Here is a 24272-nt window from a genome sequence, read left to right on the forward strand (position 1 = left end):
TAGTTAAGTGTGCTTGACTTGGAGCAATCTTGGGATGGGTGACCTTCTGGAAGTTTCTCGAAAAGCGTGTGAGTGAGGACAAAACATGCTGAAAAGACTCGTGTTGGTTTGTGGGGTTATTCGATAATCCTGAAAGCAATTTGGGGTGTTACAAATGGTACCAGAGCTAGACCTCTCCCAGTACGATGTGGTTCGGGGACGAACCAAGCGGAAGCTGGTGGGCATGTAACAGCCGAGGCCATAAAGGGCGGAGAGTGATTACATGTAACACCCGAGGGCGAGAAAGTGGTTGTCGGTGCATGAGGCATGGTAATGAGACACTCCTAGTAGCTTTTAGGGACTAACCAAATTCACATAAGAATAAGAGGGCTCCTAAGAAGTTTCCCAGAAAGCATGTGAGTGAGGAAAAAAGCATGCTGAAAAGACTCGTGTTGGTTTGTGGGGTCAGTCGGTAATCATGAAAGCAGACTGAGGCATTACACCAGGCGACATAGAATTCTTGTGGTCAAACTCAAAACAGGGATGGATATGAAAGGAAAATAGATAGAACATATGCGCAGGTGGTAAATAGGAAATATCCATGTCGATAATCCTGAAAGCAGTTTGGGGTGTTACAAATGGTATCAAAGCTAGACCTCTCCCAGTACGATGTGGTTCGGAGACGAACCAAGCGAAAGCTGGTGGGCATGTAACACCCGAGACCATAAAGGGCGGATAGTGATTACATGTAACACCCGAGGGCGAGAGAGTGGTTGTCGGTGCATGAGGCATGGCAATGAGACACTCCTAGTAGCTTTTAGGGACTAACCAAATTCACATAAGAATAAGAGGGATCCTGAGAAGTTTCCCGGAAAGCATGTGAGTGAGGAAAAAAGCATGCTGAAAAGACTCGTGTTGGTTTGTGGGGTCAGTCGGTAATCATGAAAGCAGACTGAGGCATTACACCAGGCGACATAGAATTCTTGTGGTCAAACTCAAAATAGGGATGGATATGAAAGGAAAATAGATAGAGCATATGCGCAGGTGGTAAATAGGCAATATCCATAAGGAAAGGGAAATAAATGTGCAGTTGAAAAAGGAAGTCGTAAGTTGAATGAGAAACCAATACTTGCTCATCTCCAATTTAATGTGCCTCAATCGGATATGGTAAGGTTTGATAAGGCTTATGTGGGTGTGGTGAAGAAAACGGGGTCAATGTAGGTAATATCCATAGGGAAAGGGAAACCAATGTGCAGCTGAAAAATGAAGTCGTAAGCTGAACGAGAAACCAATACTTGCTCATCTCTAGTTTAATGTGCCTCAATCGGATATGGTAAGGTTTTATAAGGCTTATGTGGGTGTGGTGAAGAAAACGGGGTCAACATATGGTATACAAGAAGCTCTAAATTCTGAAGGTTTCTTTAACATTAAGGCTACACCAATGGGGGTCAATCTTTACCTCCTTAAAGATTTGGAGTCGGGTGATGTCGAGACGTTGGTACAAGAAAATGAAGTGTGGTTCAAAAACTAGTTTGATGATATTCATCCTTGGACTGTAGACGAGATAGATGGAGAAATATTAACGTGGATGAAATGCTTCGGCCTTCCATGTCACGCATGGGGTGAATGATTCTTCAAATTTGTTTTGGGGCGTGTTAGAGAATTTGTGTGTTGTGACGCTGAAACTGAAAGGCAGGATAATCTTGATGTTGCAAGATTCTTGATCAAGACGAAGTTCTCCATTAATCTGAATGAAGTAACCAATGTGGAAATTAACGAAAAGGTTTATAGAATCAAACTTTTCGAAGAATATAGGGAAAGGGAAAGAAATGTGCAGCTGAAAAAGGAAGTCGTAAGCTGAATGAGAAACAAATACTTGTTTATCTCCAGTTTAATGTGCCTCAATCGGATATGGTAAGGTTTGATAAGGCTTATGTGGGTGTGGTGAAGAAAACGGGGTCAACATATGGTATATAAGAAGCTCTAAATTCTGAAGGTTTCTTTAACATTAAAGTTACACCAATGGGGGCCAATCTTTGCCTCCTTGAAGATTTGGAGTCGGGTGATGTCGAGATATTGGTACAAGAAAATGAAGCGTGGTTCAAAAACTAGTTTGATGATATTCATCCTTGGATTGTAGACGGCATAGATGGAGAAAGATTAACGTGGATGAAATGCTCCGGCCTTCCGTGTCACGCATGGGGTGAATGATTCTTCAAATTTGTTTTGGGGCGTGTTGGAGAATTTGTGTGTTGTGACGCTGAAACTGAAAGGCAGGATAATCTTGATGTTGCAAGATTCTTGATCAAGACGAAGTTCTCCATTAATCTGAACGAAGTAACCAATGTGGAAATTAGCGAAAAGGTTTATAGAATCAAACTTTTCGAAGATTTCCATGGACCAAAACAGATTGTTGTAAGAAAGAAAAAAAGAGTGGTGAGTGAATCGGAACTATCAGATACGGAGGATGAAGATGGCGTATGGGAAAGTTCTGAGGATGGTGAAGAAGACGTGTCTGGGGAACATGAATCTAGGGAAAAGAGCCAGATTGATAAGTCCAATAATTTAAGGGAGGTAGACGCGGCAGAAAGGAATAGTAGGCCCGTGAAAGGTGATGGAGAAGCAAGGGAGTCGTTGGGGAATCGTGATGCAGAGGATGCATTAGGTGAAAATGTAGGTTTCGAAAGTAGCATTTCAAAAAAAGGTGGGTTCAGATTGGGCAGGTGTCCAGTAACATCACATGTCACCCAAAACGTAGTGTATGAAAATAACGTGGACAAGGCATTGACCTTGGTGGATCCGGTAGAAGGGACTTTAGGGGTGGACCCAATACATGGTGGGATCTGGGCCCAAATGTGATTGGAAACAAGTTCACTTGGTGCAAGACAAATGGTGGTTGCAGGAGTAGGCTAGACAGAATACTGATTTATGAGGATTTGACTTCAAAATGGGGTGTGGTGGCTCAATAAATCGGGGCAAGGGACATTTATGACCTTAGGCCAGTGTGGTTGAAATGTAATTTGGTCAATTGGGGACCAAAACCCTTTAAAATCTTCAATTGCTGGTATGGGAATCCTAAGTTTATGGAGTTAGTTAATGAATCGTGGAATTATGCTATGTTCGAGGGAAGCCCCACTCATATCTTAGTAGAGAAGTTCAAATTTCTGAGAAACAAGCTCAGATGGTGGAACAAAAACATTTTTGACTGAGTGGATCTACGTATTGAAGAGGGAGTCCAAGCTCTCAATGCAATTGAGGATGTGTTGGATATCACTGAAGTGAACATGTCATAGGAGATACCGAGGGTGAGAAGTGAGACACAATGAAATATATGGAGTAATATAAAACTTAAATAAAGCATGTTAAAGCAAAAAGAAAGAACCAAAGAAGCAAAAATAAAAACCTAGATTCACCACCATCCTCATCTTTTATCATCTCCATAAAAAAATCTCAAAAAAAAGAAATTAAACAATAAAATCAGAAAAAGAGTTACACAGAGCCACCACAAAAATTTCAAAAAAAAAATTAGAGACTTAGAAAATTCTTAAATCCAAAGTCCCCATCTAAAAATAACAAAAAAAAATCTCAATTTTTTTCAAAAAGTCTAAAATAAAGAGTAATCTTACATATAATTCAACCAGTCTGAAAAAATAAAATCAGAAAAAAAGAAATTAATATCATCTCAAATATAAAATAAAGAATAATCTCATCTCAAATAAACTCAATTTCTAATCGGTGCTGAAAATTAGAGATTTTCATATCTGAAAATTATATTAAGGAAGATGAAAGATGAACCAACCAAAAATCTAAAACTTACAAATTTAAAATTGAAAAAAAGAAGATTTATAGATTTTCAATCCAAAAAAAACAGGAATTTATAAATTTGAAATGGAAACAAATCCTAATTGAGATATAAAATTGAAAAGTACATGCATATGTGTTAGAAAGAGAAATTTTCAGCTATTGGGAATTGAGAATTAAGTTCATTGCAAGTAAAAATTCTATAAACTTTGAGGGCAACAACCATATTGACACCAACAAAAAGACAATAACAAAAATGCAATCTAATAGATAGCAAAGTACTTCACACACACAAAACATTCATATAAAATATAACTTAATCCAACATTTGTTCAATTATGCTTTCTTTTATATTTATTGTATTCAACCTCTGTTCTTTCCTTAACATTTCTATGTTCAATCTATGTTCTTTCCTTAACATCATATAAGAACATTTTTCACCAATAGCCACGATATGCTTGTAGAAGCAAACACAACACACTCAATATACAAGCACGATGAAAAGAAAATATCAAGAAATCGAAAATAAATGCACAATTGGAGGTTGCTAATTTACCATTGGTACAGTATAATAATTAAAAAATAATAGATAATGGAATGGTTAGGAAATGGTAGTGTAGAATACATTCTCAGGATAGTATACAAACTTATAGGTAGGATGGAATGGTTTGAGAAGTTCCACGTTGGAAAGATTCTGATGTGGAAAACATATGATTACCTAGCATACAATTTGATGACCTGCATTTCTGTTTTAATAGACAAGAGCATAAAGCTTACATACAGACTAGTTACAAAGCTAGAGTTTGCAATTGCTTCATTCAATAACATATTGAAGCAGAAATCAGCTATAACTCTTCATTCAATAACATATTGAAGCAGAAATCAGCTATAACTCTTGAGCCTTGAGTACAGTATAATATTGTAATTACCACCCTAACGTGAATAAAAAGTTCCTATAGGTTATCTCTACAAACACTCTACAACATCCATGTGGTATCCTAACTATTGCCATCGTTTAGACGACCTTGCCGAAGCTGCAGAAGAGCTACCGGCTGTCGGTTTTTTAATACCTGCATTTGAGAAAAGAAATGAGAAGCAGAACAGCCTAGGGAGATTGGATAACATGGAGACATAAGATAACAGAATAAAAGGGGTGAAAGCGGATATGATATACATACTTGATGAAACCTTTGAAGTGCTTTTGTTCAACGATAGCCTAGAAGTTTTTGTCGGCAGTTTTGGTTGGATTTGTGGAGCTTTGGGAATTCTTGATGGCATATTGGACCTGCATTCAATGAAAAATACATAGATAACAAGTCTGATTTCAAAGATGACTTGGTAAAAACCCTACAAGATAACTAGAATTTGACATGAAAAAGCATGATATGCTTAGAATAATAGAATGGCCTTGAAAAGTTTATTTAAAAAGAGAGAACTCACTTTTCCGCACTCTGAGATGGAAGTTTGTTGGATGTAATATCCTTAGCGGGTGTAGTTTCAGCTGCCTTATCAAGGTCAGGGAAAAGAGAGTACTCCACAATACTGCTTATTGAACCATCAGTTTCTGTTCCCATTGAAAGACCACCGTCAGATATGTCACTTAATCTCTCCGACGAATCTGCATCTCCGAATCCCAAGAGTTCAATGTCGTCATTGAAATTTTGATCAGCGTCTTCTTGAGCTAATTTCAACCGAAGGGAACTGGCCTTGTTCCTGAAGTCGTCCATTGATTGATGAGAACCAGCTTCCGAATGCTTATCACTGTACTCTGAGACGTTATCCATGTCAGAAGCTGTTTTTTCATTGACCCCCAGGCTCCTTGTGCCAGAAAGTCTCGTGTTTTTGCGGGGAGTCCCTATGGAATGTCTTCTTGGGGATGATGGCATGTGTCTTGGTGAGATCATTCCAAGTTTGGCACCATTATGATTAGACTTGAGCAACTGCAACCGCTCAATCTCTTCATCCTTCCTTGCCACGGCGTCCTTGAGAGATGCCATCTGAAAGAACATACATACAATTCAGTATGCCTGGTAAATGATACATCAATACCAGTTAAACCAGCTGTTTTCATTTTACAAGTATCATGAATAACTAAGCCACACAAAAGGCCAACTAGCCACAAGATGATAACAACAACCCAATTTGTTTCCACCACGTGAAGTTGGATGCATAGATCAAACTCAAACATCACCGTAATGTCTTGTAATGAATAATATCTGAAGATTGGACTATCCTCCATTGTCCATTTTATCTAACCCTCCTAAACCAGTGCTTATATGGGCGGGTCTTCTCCACATAAGCTCGAACCACTTGGGACAAAATTCTAGTCTTTTTTACAATAAGAGCCACCTCTACTTTTTCCCTCATGATATTTTTGATAATCCTATCTTGTCTTGTATGACCATTCATCTATTGTAGCATTCTTATATTAGCAACATTAATCTTATTGGCTTTTTCTAGTTTTATTTCTCCAGCAGAACTTCCTGATCTTAACAATCTAACAAAGCGCAATTGGATTTAGTTTTTCAATTCAGCACTGTGACCCATATGTGCAGATGCATTATCTATTTAGAATACAATAAAAAATAAAATAACCTGTTCCATTAGTTCTCTCACATCCCTTCCCTCTTTGTTGCTTCGAGCCGCGCCTAATTCAACACCAGAAACTCTTTCAGCAAACTTCAAAGTGCTTATAGTTTCAGAGTATGAAGCAACATCCGGATTAAGCTGTACAAACATAAGGGTTTTTGCTTGACCGCCTGTAAAATATGAGTAATCAAGCTATTAAAATTCAGTAAAGCTACTAAATCAAAACACTAACTAATGAAACCCAATATAATAAAGTGGCAAGTTGATTTCAATAAAAGCAACAATTACCTAACGAACTCTGAAGGAGTTGAGTTAATTTGCTATTTCTATATGGCACATGTGCACTCTTTTGAGATAGAGCATATATTACATCTCCAAGTGCAGATAGCGATTTGTTTATATGCTGAGCCTCCTTGAGCCTATCTCCAGTTGCTTCAGAACGATCCACTCTTTCACTTCCCGCAAGATCTACAAGATGCAGACATCCACGCAACAGAGTGTTGGTCTTCACTTCCGTTCCTCGAACATGAATAGAGAGAACACTATCATATGATCATCAAACAAAATAAAAATGAGTGGTGTCTCCATACTGGAATTGAAATATAGGAAAATCTAAAAATATGTAAATGTAACCTGTGTGATCTACTACTTCTTTCGTTTAGGGCTGTAGCACTAGTTGCTCGATTCATCAACCCGGTGTTCATCAACTCAAGGACATCTTTCATAGACTTCACAGAATGCATACTTGCATCAGGAACAGCCAACCCATTTGGTAGGGTAGTATTCCAAATCCCTAGTGTGTGCAAGTCAAGGAAATGAAACTTCATATATTTTACTTTTAAACAAAAGTAAATGGATGGTAAAAACAGCTGCTTCAAAATAAATGGATAGCAATCAACCAATCCCCAGTGATATATACCAAGCCTTTGATACATATAATGTGAGTTTATATGCATAGTTGTATGCCAATACATAAATGAACAAGAATGAAAACTTAAGTATGAATAAATTGTTGCATAATTTAAAAATAAAAAGGATTGTGGGGTCTGCGAATAAAAATGGAAAAGGATATCTCTTCTGAGGACCACTCTTCTGAGGACCACTGTTTGATAGTAAATCACGAACTTGTTCATTATAAATTTCAACCATTTGAACTCCAATTTCGTAAACAATTGAATTTTCCCTACTTTGGGAGATATGGAAAAGATCATGAAGTGCCCGATAGTTGACTCCCCAATCTGATTTTGATGATAGGTTAGGTCCACTCTAGAAGAAAAACAATTGTTAGGTAAACATTTTAAACCACATATCTGCTCGTGATATAAACAAAATATTAGGCATACAAAATGTTACCATGGTATAAGTCTTTCCTGAGCCAGTTTGACCGTAAGCAAATATACAAACATTGAACCCATCAAGAACTGAACGAATTAGCGGTCGAGTGTCCAAGAATACTTCCTCTACAAAGAAAATTTTGATGCATAAGTTGAACATTACTATTTACAACGACCATCTATGAAATAAGAATACTAATAATAATACTCATACGACAAAGAAAAGAAAAAGAAATGCAGCACCTTGACACGCTGCTTGACCAAAAACTTTATTAAATTTAAAAAGCTTGCGGCTTTCTTTTCCTTGTTTAAGAGGATTGCTAATAATTAGTTCTCCGTCTTCACCAATAAACTCAACTGTTGTATGGTTCTGATTTTGCCCAGAAAGAAATGGTCTAATTCGACAATATACCCTGATATTTCCTATTCATAAATGGTTCAGAACAAAAGGAAATAATAAATCAGGTTAGCAAGCAAGAAAAGGGCTCACATTTAACCTTAACATTGAACAATATGTACCTTTCAAATCTTGCACTTCATTATATAACTTCCTATTTTCTGTTAGAAGAACATGATAATTATCAGCAGCCTCTGCTAGACCTTTGAGCTTGATTCCTACATAAGAAATTATTGTTAGTGCATTAAATTCATCATAAATAAACAATGGTTGTTAAATCATGAGAATTTCAAACATTGTATCGCACCAAAGTACTTGTATTCCTCTAAGTAGCTTCTTTTTGTTCTTATCACTTCATCTTTGACAGATTTCATGACAGCTTTCAATTCCTATAAAGAATCAAACTAGATAGTAAATGGCATAACGTAAAAATTACCAACTATGCAAACAGCATAACAAAGAAACAAACCTTGAAAGCTCCTAATTGTTGATTTAAAAAACCTTGATAGGTATGCTCTTTATTCTTCCAATTCAAATATCTGGATTCCGAAAATGACTCCAATTCCTTCACTTGCTTTCTCGCATCAGCAAGATGAAATTTAAGTTCTTGTATCCTTTTCTCATATTCAGCTTTAGATTCAGAAGCTTGGATTTCTAACTGCAAAACATGCTCTTCATGTGATCTTTTTGCCATTTCCAAATCTTGCTTCAATGCAGCAATTTCAATATCACTGCGAACTTTGTCTTTCTTTAATTGGGAAAAATCCTGCTCTTCAAGTTTTTTCTTTTCCTCAAATTTAGTTTGTTCAAGCTGCAAAGAAAACTAAAGATACAAATGATTGTAGCAAATTAGTTAATAGTAATCACATTGAAAGTAAGAAAAAGTACAAGATTTGTAATTTTTTAAATCTAATATACACTTAAATATAAATCAAACCATTTTGAATAAAAATTTAGACAATGTTAAAAAGGAACGCATCTTTAACAGACAAGCATTTCATTATATATCAAGGTAATAATAACTCATAACATTTTAATTTGTATAACCAGTTTACATAAAATAGTTTTATGCCAATACATGCTTTACTGCATAAGACCCATGCAATACAAGTGACTTCCTATTGTGTTAAATTATTTAATCACAGTATTTATTAGTTATTCACTTAATTCAAGGAAATTACTCTAAGATGTAACACAAATAAGCCATGACAACAACAATGAAAATAAGAATATATTTAAAAGAATCATATCATCCATTATCTTAAACTCATAATAGAAATTAAGATAGGTTTGTACCTTCAACTTCTGAACCCAACCTGTCACAAGCTGTAGAAAGTGAAGAAAACTTTTAAAATTTAAATAAGTAGACAATAATAATATAAAACAGTAACATAGGCATCCAGATGCATCAACAAAGAAAATACCTCATTCTCTTCAGTTGCCCCTGCTGCCAAGGTTTCAACCGCATTTAGTTTTGTTTGATACTTTCCCTCACGAGCCTTGAAAATTTTGTTTTGCTTCAGGTACGCACACATTAAATTAGTCATTATTCAATAGAACTTATTGGACAAAAAAAAGGTACAAAGAATGATGAACTTACATTTTTCATGCTTTCTGATTGATTTGAAAAGCGTAACTCAATTACTTGAAGAATTTTTCTCAACAGGCATGCTGCACGCTGAGCCTAGAAACATATAAATAAATGGGAAATTGAACAACTGCACAGTGGCACAATCAAATTTCATTTTGCTAGACAAAGTAATGTAGTAACATTGGGTATTTATTTATTGCAAAAGCATTTAGTCCACTTACTTGAGGTATATCTCCATTCTTCCTTTCAAAGATATCACTAAGGATCCTATTTAGTATGTTAAAAAGAAATCGAGTTGAGATACTCTGCAGAAAAAGATTTAACTAATATATTAGGGTTATAAATGAGCTAATGGAAATAACTCAAATGCATATACATATAAAAGTCAAAAAGAATTATCTAATGACAAGAGAAGGAACAAAAGGAACATTGATAGAGACAAACAAATTAAGTATATTATTACTTACGTCCAAATTGTTTGATTTTAATAATTCATTCAGTTTAGCATCTGAAAGATCCACGTGCAGTCCTTGTTTCAACTGCAACAGTTCATTAGACTTGAATCCAATATGATTGATGGAAGCAATTCCATCTGGATAGAGAAAAAAAGGTATAATGTAACAAATAGCATAAAAATGTTTAAATGGGAAAAGAAACAGCATGATTAATCAGCAACTACAGCTGAGATTTATCATATTAGGCAGGATCAGATACATTGATCACATAAATGAACGTAAATCGTGGTATTTTTCAATCGATCGTCTACCTGATACAGCAGAACCATCAACACCATGTTGAAAATTTGAAGCATCCTTGAGGCAACTGTCAGTTTCGGCCTGGGATGTTAGGTCTGGCTGCTCCCATCTCTTTCTAGAATAACTTTGGACATTTTCACGTGCAGCATTATATACAAAGTGAGCTTTCAAATTCTCAAGGCACTGCAACACGGGCACCATGGATCCCTACAAAATTAAATAATTAGTACAGAACTTACATAGTGCAGTAAAGAAAAATGGAATCGCAGTGTCAATGTTTGAACGGGGCCATTTTGTTTCTTTTATTATTCACAGTACGCCCAGCCTAGGCTCGTATAAAGCTGAGTACTAAAGTAAATATTAACGTCACGATAATAAAATAGTAAAAACCTCAATCAAATCATACATTGGTTCTCCTTCATTGTGTGGCAAAATGTAAAACTAACCATATATTTCCAAAAGAAATGGATTATATTTATCTAGCCAACCCTTCAATCAAGGACAACCACAACCATTGCACATAAGGAACTTATACCTGCTCAAGGTCAGACAATTCAAATCCTGGCAATCCCAGTTCATCCAAGGCCACCAAAAACCTTTCAACATCCATTGGCTCATTCAAAGAACCACTTCCCTGAAGTTAAAAACACATTCCTTATAAAAAAGAGGACAAAAACAATACAATGAGAAAAAAACTCTAACTTTATTTCAGCTCAATTAGAAAACAATGAATGTTAATGTAATACATAATTGCAAGAAGTATGAGCATATAATACAACACAATGCAAGATATTCATCCCCACTACCTCGAGTGAACCCGGAACCAGCTTGTCCAAAATGCTACATAATAGCAATCCATCACTCAAGCATGCCCTCAATTCCTCTTCCGAAGTTTCTAAAGGCAGATTAAAGCCAGGAACCTCGGCATTTATCCACTTAATCAAAGATTCAAGCCGGCTACCTGCAAGTCCGGCAACTCTTCCACCTCCCTCCGGTTCCCACTGCATGCTCCTTTCTCAGAAACTGCAATTCCGGTGAACCAAACGAAGAAATCAATTTCATAAAAAAAAATTAAAATTAAATTCCAAATTGCATCTACATTATAACATTATAAGCTGACCAAAATTATAAGATAATAATAGGAAGAAAAGAAAAAGAAGGGTGGGGAGCAGATCGGAGCGAACCTGTGTGAGGGGAGCAATGTGGGAAGAAGGTGATGGAGGAGAATGCAAACCTTGAAAGGAAGAGAGAGAAAAAGGAGAAAATGTTGGAATTGCAACGGAAATGGAAGAACGCGGTTACGGATCGAACGGAATTGCAGAGAAAAATGGGGAAAGAAGAAGGGAAATTAGGTGAGAGAATCAAGATTGAGAGTGAGAGAGAGTAGGTGTTGAATGTTGAAGGAAATGGAAGGAAGAAAAAAAGGTGAAGTTTGAGCAATGGGTGTTGTTTTGTTTTGAAAATTGAGAAAGCGTCAGGGCAAGGCCAGGAAATTTGGAAAATTGGTAAAGAGTGGGTCGAATTGGATTACAAGCCAAATTAAGGAATTTGAATCTTAACTCATTCTTAATTCAAATTCAATTTACTTTAAATACTACTATTCGCTTTCATTCTATTTTTAAAATAAAAAAATATTAAAAGAAAAGTGCTGTATTTATTTCTTAATTCTTACTCCTTCGTAACTTCCTTGTCTTTTTTCTTTTGTTTGATGGAGACTTCTTTGTCGTTGGTCTTTGCTGCTTTAAAGATTGGGAGTATATATTAAAAAAATATTTTAATAAATTTTATTTATCTATTTATTTATTTATGATGATTTTGAAATTAGTCATATCTCGTATAACATTCCCGCCGGCCTCTTTCTTAATTCTTAATTTGGAAAAAATTGTCCTATATTCTTTTATGACGAGAAAAATTAGCATACTATATTCAACACTTACTTATTTATTCTTATTTATAAATTTCAAATTTTAAACTTTCAAAAACAAATATCCCAACTTTAAATTTTGAATTTTTTAATTTGTTTTAAAACGAAAATTTGGATGAGATAGGAAGGGATCGATTTCTTTTTTTTAAAATAATCAATTTTTTTTAAATCGAAAATAATGAATAATTCAAAAAAAAATCAAAATAATCAGTTTTACAAGAAGATATGTCAGATGAATTGGCGCATCCCCCTAAGTATGAAGAGGAGACGTCAATAGTATTGACGCATGCATTGGGCTCCTCATGAAGAGGCGTCAATGTTATTGGTGTATGCATTGACCTTCATGAGGAGGCGTCAATGCTCCTGACGCCTTAGTGTAATTTGTAGTGTGAAGCATCACATGCAGGCGCCATAGAGATTGACGCCCACACTATAAATTACACTAAGGCGCCAGTGTTTACCAGTGATTTCTGATAAACAACCGCTAGTCTTCCAAATTTATATATTTTTGGTAACTTACAGGATCGACTAGATTGATCCTAGGACATGTGTCTCAAGAACTATCATTACGGTGATTTGACTCATGGTTAAGTTTGTTTCTGGTTTATGGATAACGAAAAGTGTTTTGACAACTCTAAACGACACTTATGACTTTATGAACAAAGTAAATGACGGTAACTTTGTAGTAAAAGGTTTTTTAAAGATAACGAAAATACTTGGAAAGGGTAAAGATAAGTGACTCGAAGTAAATGCTTTAAGTTTCGAGAAAGTACTGGAAATGAAGACTTGGCGAAATGTAAATGCAAAAGTAAAAATGATGATAAAATACTGAAAATAAGGGCAATTCGACAGAATAAAAGGTAGTGAATAAGTTTAATTTAAATGACTTGCATGAAATAGATAATATGAACGAAACTTATGGTGTTCTTCATACATACATTTTCAGCGTAAAACTCTTTTCTCTCGCTCTGGTACTTCGAGTATATTTTGTGAATTTCTGTATATCTGTTTGAACACACCTTTGAAATCTAAAACTAAGACCCCTATTTATAACAATTTGACCCTAACGGTCTCTACATAGATGACTGTCACGTTCGACATTTTCAAGCGTTGCATGTCTCAGATGTTTCCACGTGTTGGTCTGACGAAACTGCTTCGTTTAAATTTCAAATCTTCCCGCTTGAAGCTTTGACTCTGTCAAAACGCCTACGTCGAAGAGAGCTTTGTGGAAATCCAAAAATCTTCTAAGTCTCAGGCTTCGACCATAAAGATTTGTTCACCCAAGAAAAGAATTCAACAAACAGCTTCGACACAGCCATTTTTTATTTATTCTCCAAAATGCAACATTTCCAAAGAACTTTAACTATTTGTCGAAATCTCCAGTTAACAAATTGCCCCCAATAAATGTCTATTTCGAATCAATGTAGAAATGGGCATTTTTTGTAATCACCAGATTTCGACCAGAGACTTTTCATAGACCTAAAAGTCCACATTTGTCAGTTAATCATGATTAACTTTTTCAAAACGTCTCATCAGAACGTGTGCGCAGTTATTTGTCATCATGAATTTCAACTTCCAAGAAAATGACTAGTAATCCCTGTACCCTTTTTTTAGAAAAACCACCACGTGACCCACTACCCTGGTAAAGCGTAACCAGTTAGCTTCGTAGGTTGACACTATAAAAACTCATTTGTCATTTCTTTCTTTCTTTTTATGAAAATCTTCATTTCCAACCTAAGTTCATCTTCTAAAACCTCTCTGAAAATGTTTCTTCTTCCCTAAAACCCTAATCCTTCAAAATCTCCAAAAACCCATAACAATGTCTTCTGATAAACAGCAAAAACAATCAAAGAACATTAAAGGTGCTGAATCCTCAAAAAGTTTTGCTTCTCAGAACATTCCAACTAGCACAACCATCACTGTTGGGGATCGGGAGTACATCACTGTTCCAAAACTTATGAAAGAACAGAAAGCATTTTTTGCTTCTCAGGTAATGGTTCCTTCCTTACTTTCTGGAAATGCTTTAGGGTTTTTAGGCCCATTAGTTTCTGAAGAACATTTAGAGAAATGTGCGAAGTTTTTTCCCTATTATCATAATACCAAATCCATAGCCAACAAAATCGTTTCCTCCAAGAATAATAAGGATCCAGTCCAAAGGGAGGCTTTTCAACTGGATTTTATTACTGATAGTTTCAGACCCTTTCGGTCTTGTCCAACCTTGGACAAATCCTATCTAGCTTGGTTAACTAAAGTTGAGAAGAAGAAAGCTTCATTTTGGAAATAATTGGGTATTTTTGACCTAATCCAGATGTCGAAACTGGGGTTTAGTTACTGCCAGTCTTTATTATTATCCAGCCTATATTTTTGGGATAGCACATATAACACCTTTCATCTCCCTTGTGGAATGATGACTCATACGCTTTTCGACGTAGCTGCCATCTCTGGACTTCCTCCGACAGGAGAAACCTTCGACCCCTACCAAGACTGCGAAAACTTGATTGACTTCAACGTCAAGAATGCTTCGTTCAGTACTTACATTAATCTGTATCATGCTGATGGGGATGAAGTTTCTGATATAGAACATATAGCATTCTTAGGTCTATGGTTGTCCAAGTTCTTATTTTGCTGCAAATCTCTGCAAGTTGCAAAGAGATTTTTAACACTCGCTAACCAATTGTATGCTGGTCGAAGAGTGTGTTTGAGTGAACTCTTATTGGCTAGTTTGTATGAAAGTCTAGGATCGGCTAGTGCTAAGTTAAAGGAGTATGAAGCTGGTACCAATTTATTACTATTTGGGCCTTATTGGCTTCTTCAATTGTGGCTTAATGCCATTTTCGAATCCTTTTTGCCAACACGAGGAAACGTCGATGAAAGTGCCTCAGAGATAATAAATCGAAGCATTAAGGGCACCAGACTCCTTCGACTAACTCCAGTTGATGATGTTGACAACTTACAAACTTCCCTCACCAAATACACCTTGATGTTCTCGAAGCGTCACCATTTCCTTCCTTCGATGGCTCCTTTTGCCAGTCGAACCCATGATCCTTCCTGGTTTACTGCCTCTCTCGAAGATGCTGTGAAGAACGCCAACACAGAGATCGAAGATATATGGCGTGCCTTCCTCTTCTCAAGGCCGCTTGTTTCTAGGATCCTACCAGTAAAGAGCCATGTGTGTCTGTTGGCTTATCAACCTAATTTTGTCTCTCGACAATTTGGGTTGTGTCAACTTATTCCTGTTTCTTTATTCAAACGAAAGCGCGAGATCTGCTGTGCAGGGACTAAATGGAGCGCTCGAGACATTGCCATCCACAAAGAATTCCATGCAAATTTTGCTGAATTCCAATTAATAGCCTACCAACCGTCGTTCTACTCCACCAATGGTTTTGCCACTTGGTGGACAGATTTCTATTCCCAGAATATGTTTTCTACTACTGAAATCAAAGAACGTCTAACGAATGCCTTTTCACCTTTGCAGGAAAATGTCCACAAGGGTAAGCTTACTCACTCTGAAGAAACCCAAGCATTCCAAAAGTACTTTGAAATTGTCTATGACCCAACGGACCTTGTTTGAACCGTTTGTGATGCAGCGCTAATTTTAAAAGAAAAATTCAAAAAGCAAATTGCCAAAAGAAAATCTCTCAAAGCTGTAAAACCTGAATTTAAATATGATTTGGCCTTTGAGTGCGAACAACCCAAATTTCCAAATTTACCCAGTGCAGATTTTGCTTTGTCATTTTCCCCCCTTATCCAGACTGGTTCATATGTGGGGACATTTTTCACATGATAAAAAATGACCAACAAAACCTGCCAAAAGAGTAATTGCAATCAAACATACCTTAGACAATTTCAAAGGCTTTCTTCACTTCGAATTAGATGCAGTGAGAATTACTTCTCCGACATGTGAAGGTGTGGAATGTTTGGATTACTTGGTTTTACAACTCCCTTTCGTCTTTTTGCCAATCTTTTAAACATTTGCATGTTTCGACTAACTCACATTCTTCTTTAGTTGTCGAAAGGAAGGTGGCGAAGAAAGAGAAGCCTGCGGCGAAAGCTAGTTCGAATACTGCTTCTAATCCAACCACCTCTTCAAGCCAGGGAGTGCCTTCTGGTGCTGCTCCAGAGAAAATGAAGAAGAGTTCAAAGGTATTACATCAAATAACTTCTTTGTCTCTTTCGTATTTTTCTAACTATGTATAATTTTCTTTTTCAGGGTAGTGGCAAGCCCCCTTTGACGCCCAAGAAAAGAAAAGTCTCTACTGCTAATATAATTCTTGTCGAAGATGATGAAGAAGATACTCCTCCAACTGCACTTAAGAAAAAAGCAGAAAAAGAATAAGGCAACAGTTGCCCCTTACCAAACAAATAAACAACAAGGTGTCGAAACCAACATTCTCCCTCCTCTTCCAAAGAAAACTCAATCCCAACCCTCTAGTGGTGATGCGCTGGAGCATATTGGGAGCAATGCTTCTGATCCTGAGGCTCAACAGGTAGACTTCGACCTTGAGTGTTTTATCTTTCGACAAACTTACACTTTATTCTAACACTTTGCTTTCAGGACAAACCCAACATTCCCCTCATTTCTACCGCCAATCAGAGTGATCCTTCGAGCGGCATGAATCCATCTCCTCCTCCGACAATCAGCGGTGTTGTCCGAAATAAAGGATCTTCGACTGGGGTCCAAAACCTCGAAGCAGATAACGCTCAGAACGAACAAGAAACCTCTTCTCCTGGTGAAGATGGTAAAAGAGATTTGCAGCATGCTGATGAGAAGGACTCAACAGAGAAAGAAGATTCTAAGGATACTCCTAGTAATTCTCCTGCAAGAGTTGCGTTTACTTCGAATGATGTTGATGAGGATGATCAAGATTCTGATGAGATTGAGGGGTACTTTCAGGACGATGAAGACATGAATGTGGGAGAAGTTGATCCTGAAGGAGATCAAACTGGAGTTGGTGATGCCAACGTCGACACGGTCCCAAATCCAATTAAAGTTCGACCATCCATCACCCAGACTTCGCCTATATCACTTACTAAGGAGGAGAAAAAAGCTTTAAAACAAAATGATCCCCTCAAGTATGTAAGGTTAATGATGGCTCAAAGAGAGTCTTCTTCAGAGCAAAGCATTTCTGGAGCTTCGACCCATTTTGGTGCTAGTGCAAACGAAGCATCACATGACGAACTCCTTCAGCAGGTGAAGAAGGCAGTTTTTGATGTAGATCTCTTTGAGTAATTAAGGAATAATGTGGGAGCGAGCTTTAGCATAACGAAGCTGATAAGCAAGATTAACATCACTGCTTGCCCCACTGATATAGGTGAAGCCCTTATCGACATTCAGAACCTCATTGACCAGGTTTGTGCTGAATACCATAGGGAAGTGGATGCCAAGGCAAAGCTTCTATCAACTAAAAAATCTCAAGCCACTGAGTTTGACAATGCCCTTCGAACTTCACAAGCTTATGAGGAGTTAGCCGCTTCCAGAAAATCAGCCCAAGCAGAATTCGACACTTATACTGCTTCGATACGTCTCTGGGAATCTCATATTGCAGAAGAAGATTTCTGATGCCAAGGTGAAGCAGGCTGCTATCCAAGGCTTGGATAGTACTGAAGCTGATGATCTGGCGAAGCAGAGCGTAGATCATGTCGAAAAGGTTACTGCTATGAACGAAGATATTGCACGCCTCAGAGGGGTTCAAGCGGCTGTTTAGTATAAGATTGGCTTGGCGAAGAAAAAGTATGATCGGATGAGGGCCACTATTCCTTTTTGATTTCCGCCTGTATTTGTTCTATTCGACTCTTGTTTATTTGTAATTTGATTAAGATGAAAGACATTTTGGCAAAAATTTGGAGTTTAAATATCTTCACCATTTTGGCCTTGATAATTCTTTGCTTACTATGTTGTTATGATTTTAACTTCATGCAAAAATGGTTTATACTTCTTTAAGTATTTCCCATTTACTTTTAGGATTCTTCAATCTTCTATTAATTCTTCTATTTCGTATGCGTTATTTGAAAAGGCTTTTAAAATTTGAAAAGGTCCTTCCCAATGTGGAGACCATTTTCCTAATGCTTTATTCTTTCGATCCATAGGTAATATAACTTTCCAAACTAAATCATTCATAGTGAAAGTTTTACCTTTGACCCTCTTATTGTATGCCCTTGCTACCCTCTCCTTTTGTCTTCTTAATACTTCTAACGCATGCAACCTTTCTTCGTCCAAATCCACCAGCTCATTTATCATCATTTCCTAGTATAAGTCAGATGGAATTTCTCCTTGTCTTTGGATTCTCACTGATTGCAAGTAGATTTCGACATGTAATACTGCATCATGTCCAAATGTAAGCTGGAAAGGTGTAGTGTTAGTAGCTTCTTTAGGGGAGGTTCGACAAGCCCAAAGTACTTGATCTAAAATTTTGTGCCAATTTTTTGGCTTCTTCCCTACATGCTTTTTGATTAAACCAATTATTACTTTATTGGTTGTTTCGACTTGCCCATTGGCTTGAGCGTAATAGGGTGTGGATGTTAATAATTTGAAACCCATTTCCTTTGCAAACTCTTGCATCTTTCGACCAGTAAAAACTGATCCTTGATCTGTTGTTATACTTTATGGGATTCCAAATCTATATAATATTTGCCTTTGAATGAATTAGATAATAGTTTCTTGCTCCACATTTACTAAAGGCACTGCTTCGACCCATTTAGTGAAATAGTCAATTCCCACAAGTATGTACCTTTGACCTTTGGATGAATTGGGTCGAATTTCGCCAATTAGATCTAATGCCCACCCTCTAAAAGGCCAAGGCTTAATAATTGTATGAAGCTCACTTGCAGGAGCATGTTGAAGTCCTGCATGTATTTGACATTCTTGGCAAGCCTTAGCAAACTCTATACAATCCTTTAACATGGTGGGCCAATACATTCCATATCTGAAAAGCAACCATTTCATCTTATGGCCTGCCTGGTGTGCTCCACAGGCTCCACTATGTACACTAGATAATGCCAAGTAAGCTTCGTTTTCTCCTAAACATTTCAACAGGATCCCTTCAGGTTTTTTTTTGAATAATTCATTCCCCATCAAAACATAAGATAAAGCCCTGTACTTGGTTTTTCTTTCTGCATCTGTCGAAGGGTCCTTAAGATAATTAATAATTGAATTCCTCCAATATGTATTTATTAAAGTATCAATGGTCAGTACTTCAAACTCCTCTTTGTTAGCATATCCTAACTAATTGGTTTCCAAATCTGTCGGAGACAATCTGGCAGCCATTGCCTTTCCTCTTACTTCAACAAGTTCTTCTAGCTTCTCTTTTGAAATTCTATACCCTGAAGCTATTTGTGCTAAGTCATTAGCTTCTTGGTTTTTTATTCTAGGGACATGTTTTATGTCGATATATTCGAATTTTTTGAGTAACCTATTTGCAATGACGAAGTACATAATCAAATTTTCTTTTATACATTTGTACTCCTTCACCAATTGCTTGATTACTAATTCTGAGTCTCCTTTAATTTCAACCCTAGTTGCCCCCAATTCCAACAAAGCCTTAAGTCCTACAATAAGGGCTTCATATTCTGCTTCGTTGTTAGAACAAAGGGGACCTTCAATTCTATATTTGAGTTTTGTTGGAATTCCGTCAGGAGAAATTAACATGATCCCAACCCTACTTCCATCCTTATGAGTGGAACCGTCGAAGAATAATTTCCAAGGTTTCAACTCAACTTGAAGTTGAGGATTTTCGACCACTGCATGGTCTACAATAAAGTATGATACTATTTGTCCCTTTATTGCCCTTAAGGGCATAAAGGTTAAAGAGTATTCAGTGAGTGCTAAAGCCCATTTGTCAATTCGACTGTGCATTATTGGCTTAGATAACATATACTTGATGACATCAAAATGTGAAGAGACGTATAAATCAATAGGTTTTATATAATACTTGAGTTTAGTACAAGAGAAATGCAAACAAAGACACAACTTTTCTATTGAAGTGTATCTAGTTTTTGCATCATTTAAAACCCTACTAAGATAATAAATGGCTCTTTCGACGCCATCTTCATTCTCTTCGAGAGCCGCTTGTCTTTTGTTCTCAGCCATGTAGGCCGAAATCTTTTTGAGAAAAGAAGACTCAGTCATAGTACAGGTCTTCATCCCAGCCTGTTGGTCGTATTTCAGACGATTCCCCTTCTTATGGGTCTCCCATAATCTCCCTATCCCACTGAAAGCCATTGGGATGAAGAGTCAAGAAGTACAAGGCATTTTTATTTGGGGCGTAGCCTTCTTCCACTGGGTGGCATGGTCCTATGTGAGCCAAGTTCCTGTCGAAGTTTCTCTTGTCTGCATGGTTTATTTCTGTCATGAAGTAACTTTGGTCAGCTTCAACATTCTCTACCACACAATCTTCTCTCCAGATGGATATCCTCTGATGCATGGTCGAATGGACTACCCCTATTCCATGTATCCATTCTCTTCCTAGTAGTAAGTTGTAATTTGCCTTCGCGGGTATTACCATGAACATTGTTGGTCTTGTGATTGAACCAACAGTCAGATCCACTTGTATGACACCCAGAGTCTGTCCTACCTTACCCTCGTAATTTGACAATACCATATTGTGAGGTTTGACATCAGTGTCGAACATACCTATCTTCTTTAACATGAATTGGGGCATCAAATTCACTCCTGCTCCTCCGTCCACCAAAACTTTATTCACCCCCACATGTCCAACCTTGGCCCTAGTGTATAGGGGCTTGAGGTGACTCTGCATCCCTTGGTGAGGCCTTTCAAAAAGAGTATTCTGCTATTCGACAACGCTGTTGTTGAGAACATAGTAGCACATTGGTTTGTGCTTCACCATCTCCACAACATCCGCTTCCTCATTATCTTCAACCTCCGTCTCCTGGTTATATTCATATGGCAGGACTGAGACTACATTGCAATTCATATTAACAGAAGACACTCCGTCGGACTCGAAGTCGTCAGTGAGCATTTCCTCCTCTCTTACTTGTTCCTTCTGAACTTTCTGACTTATGTTTTCATCTGGAAACAACTTCCTTCCTACAGGTGGTTTGGTCGAATCCATGACATTTGGGGGAACCTTGACGCTGCTGGATTCTCCAGTCTCTTTTAGATTCATCTCTCTTTCATCCTTCCTCAAACTCTGATGTCTTCTCCACTGGGATCTTGACATATGATTCTTTCCTTTGTAGTTCTCTAGCATGATAGCCTCTCTCTTGGATGCCTAAAACTGTTTTCTATAAGCCCAAGAGGTTCTTCCTCCATCCTCAAAACTTCTCCACTTTCCTTTCTTTGGTCCCGCCTAAGTCCATTTGTCCTCAGGGACTTCTGCTGGCAGTTTAAACATAACTCTTTTCGCCCTTGGGTGAGGGTTGTCTGGCCTCCTAGGTGCTCCCCTCTTGTCGAAGCTATACATGTTTGGGTTACCTCCATGTCCGTCCCAACCTTGGTCATATGGGATTCTTTTTAATGCTTCAGCTAATTCTCTGTTGTACACTGCCCCACACCTGGGACACATCAAGCATTCTGTTTCATACTTGTAGCAACACACAATGAAACCAAGAAGGCTTTCTCCTGGCGTGGGATACACCTTCTGTAATTGGCTTTCCTTCCTCCAATTTCTCTCAGTCTTTGTTCGTTGCCATCTTTCATAATCCTCAGCCACCCTTCGACATATCCTGATGCTGCACCTTGGGCACAGCAACATGTCAGAATTTCTTTTGTGACATCTCCAAAGGTATTCACGTAGGCTTTCATTGGCTTTGGGATAACCAAACTTCACCCCCTCTTGCTCCATCTTCAGACATTTCTCCACTTCCTCCATTTATGGGGGGGGGGGGGGGGGTTATTTCAGATCCACCATGTTGACACCTAGACTGGCGCCATCAGTGATTGAAATTTCCTCGAATTTCTTTCTTAGGCCCTCAGTAGCCTTAGATGCTCTCCCCTTGAGACCTTCAGTGGCCCTTGGTTCGACGTTAGCAACCTGTTTACCTTTGACAGAGATTCCAAAGGAAACATCATTATATAGGCAATCAGTAGCCTGCTTTCCATCCGGCGCATAGCCTTCAATTCTTGTTGCCTTTACAGCCTCCACTTCCCATACGTCAATCATGTCGATTTCGACAGGTTCAACATAGTTTGTCTCAGCAATGTTGAGGGGATCAACATCAACCTTCATCTGGTTCTTTCCTTTGTCAGCGAACTTGAGGCGGCCATCCCTGATTGCATTCTGAATAAGATCCCCGAAAAGAAAGCATTGTGAGGTTTTATGGCCTAAAAAATTGTGATATTTACAGAAGCCTCTTTTCTTTCGTTGTTCTAACGGAGGAATTTTGGTATTAGGAGACACTATCATTTGGCCATCTTTTACTAATAAATTGAAGATCTCGTCACATTTGGTAACATCAAATGTGTAAGTCTTTTTGGGAAATCTATCATTCTTTTCAGTTTCGACAGGGTTCCTGCCATTCGAAGGTGTAAGTAATTTGCAGGCATAAGGTGGTGCTTACTTTAATTCAGCCAAATCCACTTCGAATTCCTCAAGACCATAAGGGTCATCAGAGATTTCAGGCTCTCCGTCTTCGAATTCGACATAAGCAACCCTCTCTTTCTTATAATTCTTATTTGCTCTGGCCTTTTCAGATTTTAAGCGTTCGACCTGTCGAACCCTATCTGCTAATTGGGCCATGTCTCTTAGATGCTGGGTATCTAACTTTTTCCTGATGGAATAGTTTAAACCTCCAGCGGCCATTTCGACCAACTCGTGTTCAGGCACTATTGTAAAGCATCTAGATTTCAACAAACGGAACTTATTCAAATAATCATCTATAGGTTCGGTGAAATTTCTTTTGATGTTGGCTAATTCCTTAAGACTTATCTTAGTTTGGCCCATGTAGAATTGTTCATGAAACAATCTTTCCAACTGGGGCCAAGCATCTATGGAATTTGGTGGCAAAGTTGTAAACCACGTGAAGGCGTTCTTTGTTAAAGAACTTGGGAAATATTTCATCCTTAGGTTCTCACTGTTCGCCAAATCCCCTGCCTCAGTCATGTACCTGGCTATGTGCTCTATAATGGATTCACTAGTGTCCCCTGGGAATTTGGTGAACTTAGGGATTTTACAACCCCTTGGTAATTCTGTTTGTAGTACATATTCTGATAAAGGGGAGGAATAATTTGGTCGTCGAAGTCCTGTATTCAGACCATTATGGGTCATGATTCTCTCTATCATACTAGTTAAGTCATTTTCCATCATGTTTTCCCGCCTGACCCTATGAATTACTTCGTCTGCATCCTGGTCTCTATTAACCATTATCACTCTCCTAGGTTGTTCTTTAGGGACTTCCCGTCGAATTGGCTGTTGTTCCAATCTTGCCCCCATGACTCTTTCGTCAGGGGTTTGCCTTGGTGGTCGAACCTGATTTATAGTTGGTTCTTCTCCCTAGATTATAACCTGGTTTGGCCTGCGTCGAACAGAAGACTGTGGGGCGCCTAGGAAATCTGCTATGCGTCCCATCTGCACTGACAGTTGTTGGTATGTTTGGGCATTGTCAGTGTTAGTCCTATTCACATTCTGTATCAGGGGAGAAAAATGGTATTCATTTCTCTGGCCAGAACTCCTACCATATCATGGTTACTGGCATCCATTTGTTGTCTAAAAGCTGCCTGGTTATTCGTTGTAAGGGTAGGTAATAGGGTGGGGACTCCTTGTGATTGGGTATTTCGACCTACATGGTTCATGCCAGATCCAGAATTTTGAATTGGAGAAATAACCGTATTGTGTGGTTGAGTATATATGGAAGAATTGTTTTGAAGTCCTGCCATGACAGTAGATGGCATTCCATATGGGTATTCTCTCAAAGGCCTAAAGTTCTCGAATCCTGGTGGCCTAGGGGT

The 24272-nt window shown here is 37.9% G+C and overlaps 2 protein-coding genes across 3 annotated transcripts; both read right to left on the reverse strand.

Annotated features, from left to right (window-relative positions):
• Positions 1-4352: 4352 nt before the first annotated feature.
• Positions 4353-11976, reverse strand: LOC127105579 (kinesin-like protein KIN-14J). 2 transcript variants are annotated; one of them, XM_051042773.1, is made up of 21 exons: positions 11631-11976; positions 11253-11469; positions 10982-11080; positions 10458-10653; positions 10159-10283; positions 9913-9996; positions 9701-9784; positions 9525-9617; positions 9397-9426; positions 8570-8923; positions 8408-8489; positions 8223-8318; positions 7947-8126; positions 7723-7829; positions 7457-7635; positions 7003-7167; positions 6658-6911; positions 6376-6539; positions 5221-5777; positions 4959-5065; positions 4353-4850 (listed from the first exon to the last, which is right to left on the reverse strand). In XM_051042773.1, the coding sequence occupies exons 2-21, from the start codon at positions 11451-11453 to the stop codon at positions 4783-4785; spliced, it is 3225 nt and encodes a 1074-aa protein (XP_050898730.1). In that variant the 5' UTR covers positions 11454-11469; positions 11631-11976; the 3' UTR covers positions 4353-4782. The 2 variants fall into 2 exon arrangements, with proteins under 2 accessions (XP_050898730.1, XP_050898729.1); XM_051042772.1 differs by having other exon boundaries at positions 7003-7166; positions 7441-7635.
• Positions 11977-22218: 10242 nt separating this feature from the next.
• LOC127102024 (uncharacterized) lies at positions 22219-23757 on the reverse strand. Its single transcript, XM_051039442.1, has 2 exons — positions 22886-23757; positions 22219-22837 (listed from the first exon to the last, which is right to left on the reverse strand). Exons 1-2 carry the CDS (start codon positions 23755-23757, stop codon positions 22219-22221), a joined length of 1491 nt encoding a protein of 496 aa, XP_050895399.1.
• Positions 23758-24272: the final 515 nt, after the last annotated feature.

Source organism: Lathyrus oleraceus, chromosome 7, assembly GCF_024323335.1.
Source record: "Lathyrus oleraceus cultivar Zhongwan6 chromosome 7, CAAS_Psat_ZW6_1.0, whole genome shotgun sequence".
Taxonomy (NCBI): Eukaryota; Viridiplantae; Streptophyta; class Magnoliopsida; order Fabales; family Fabaceae; genus Lathyrus; species Lathyrus oleraceus.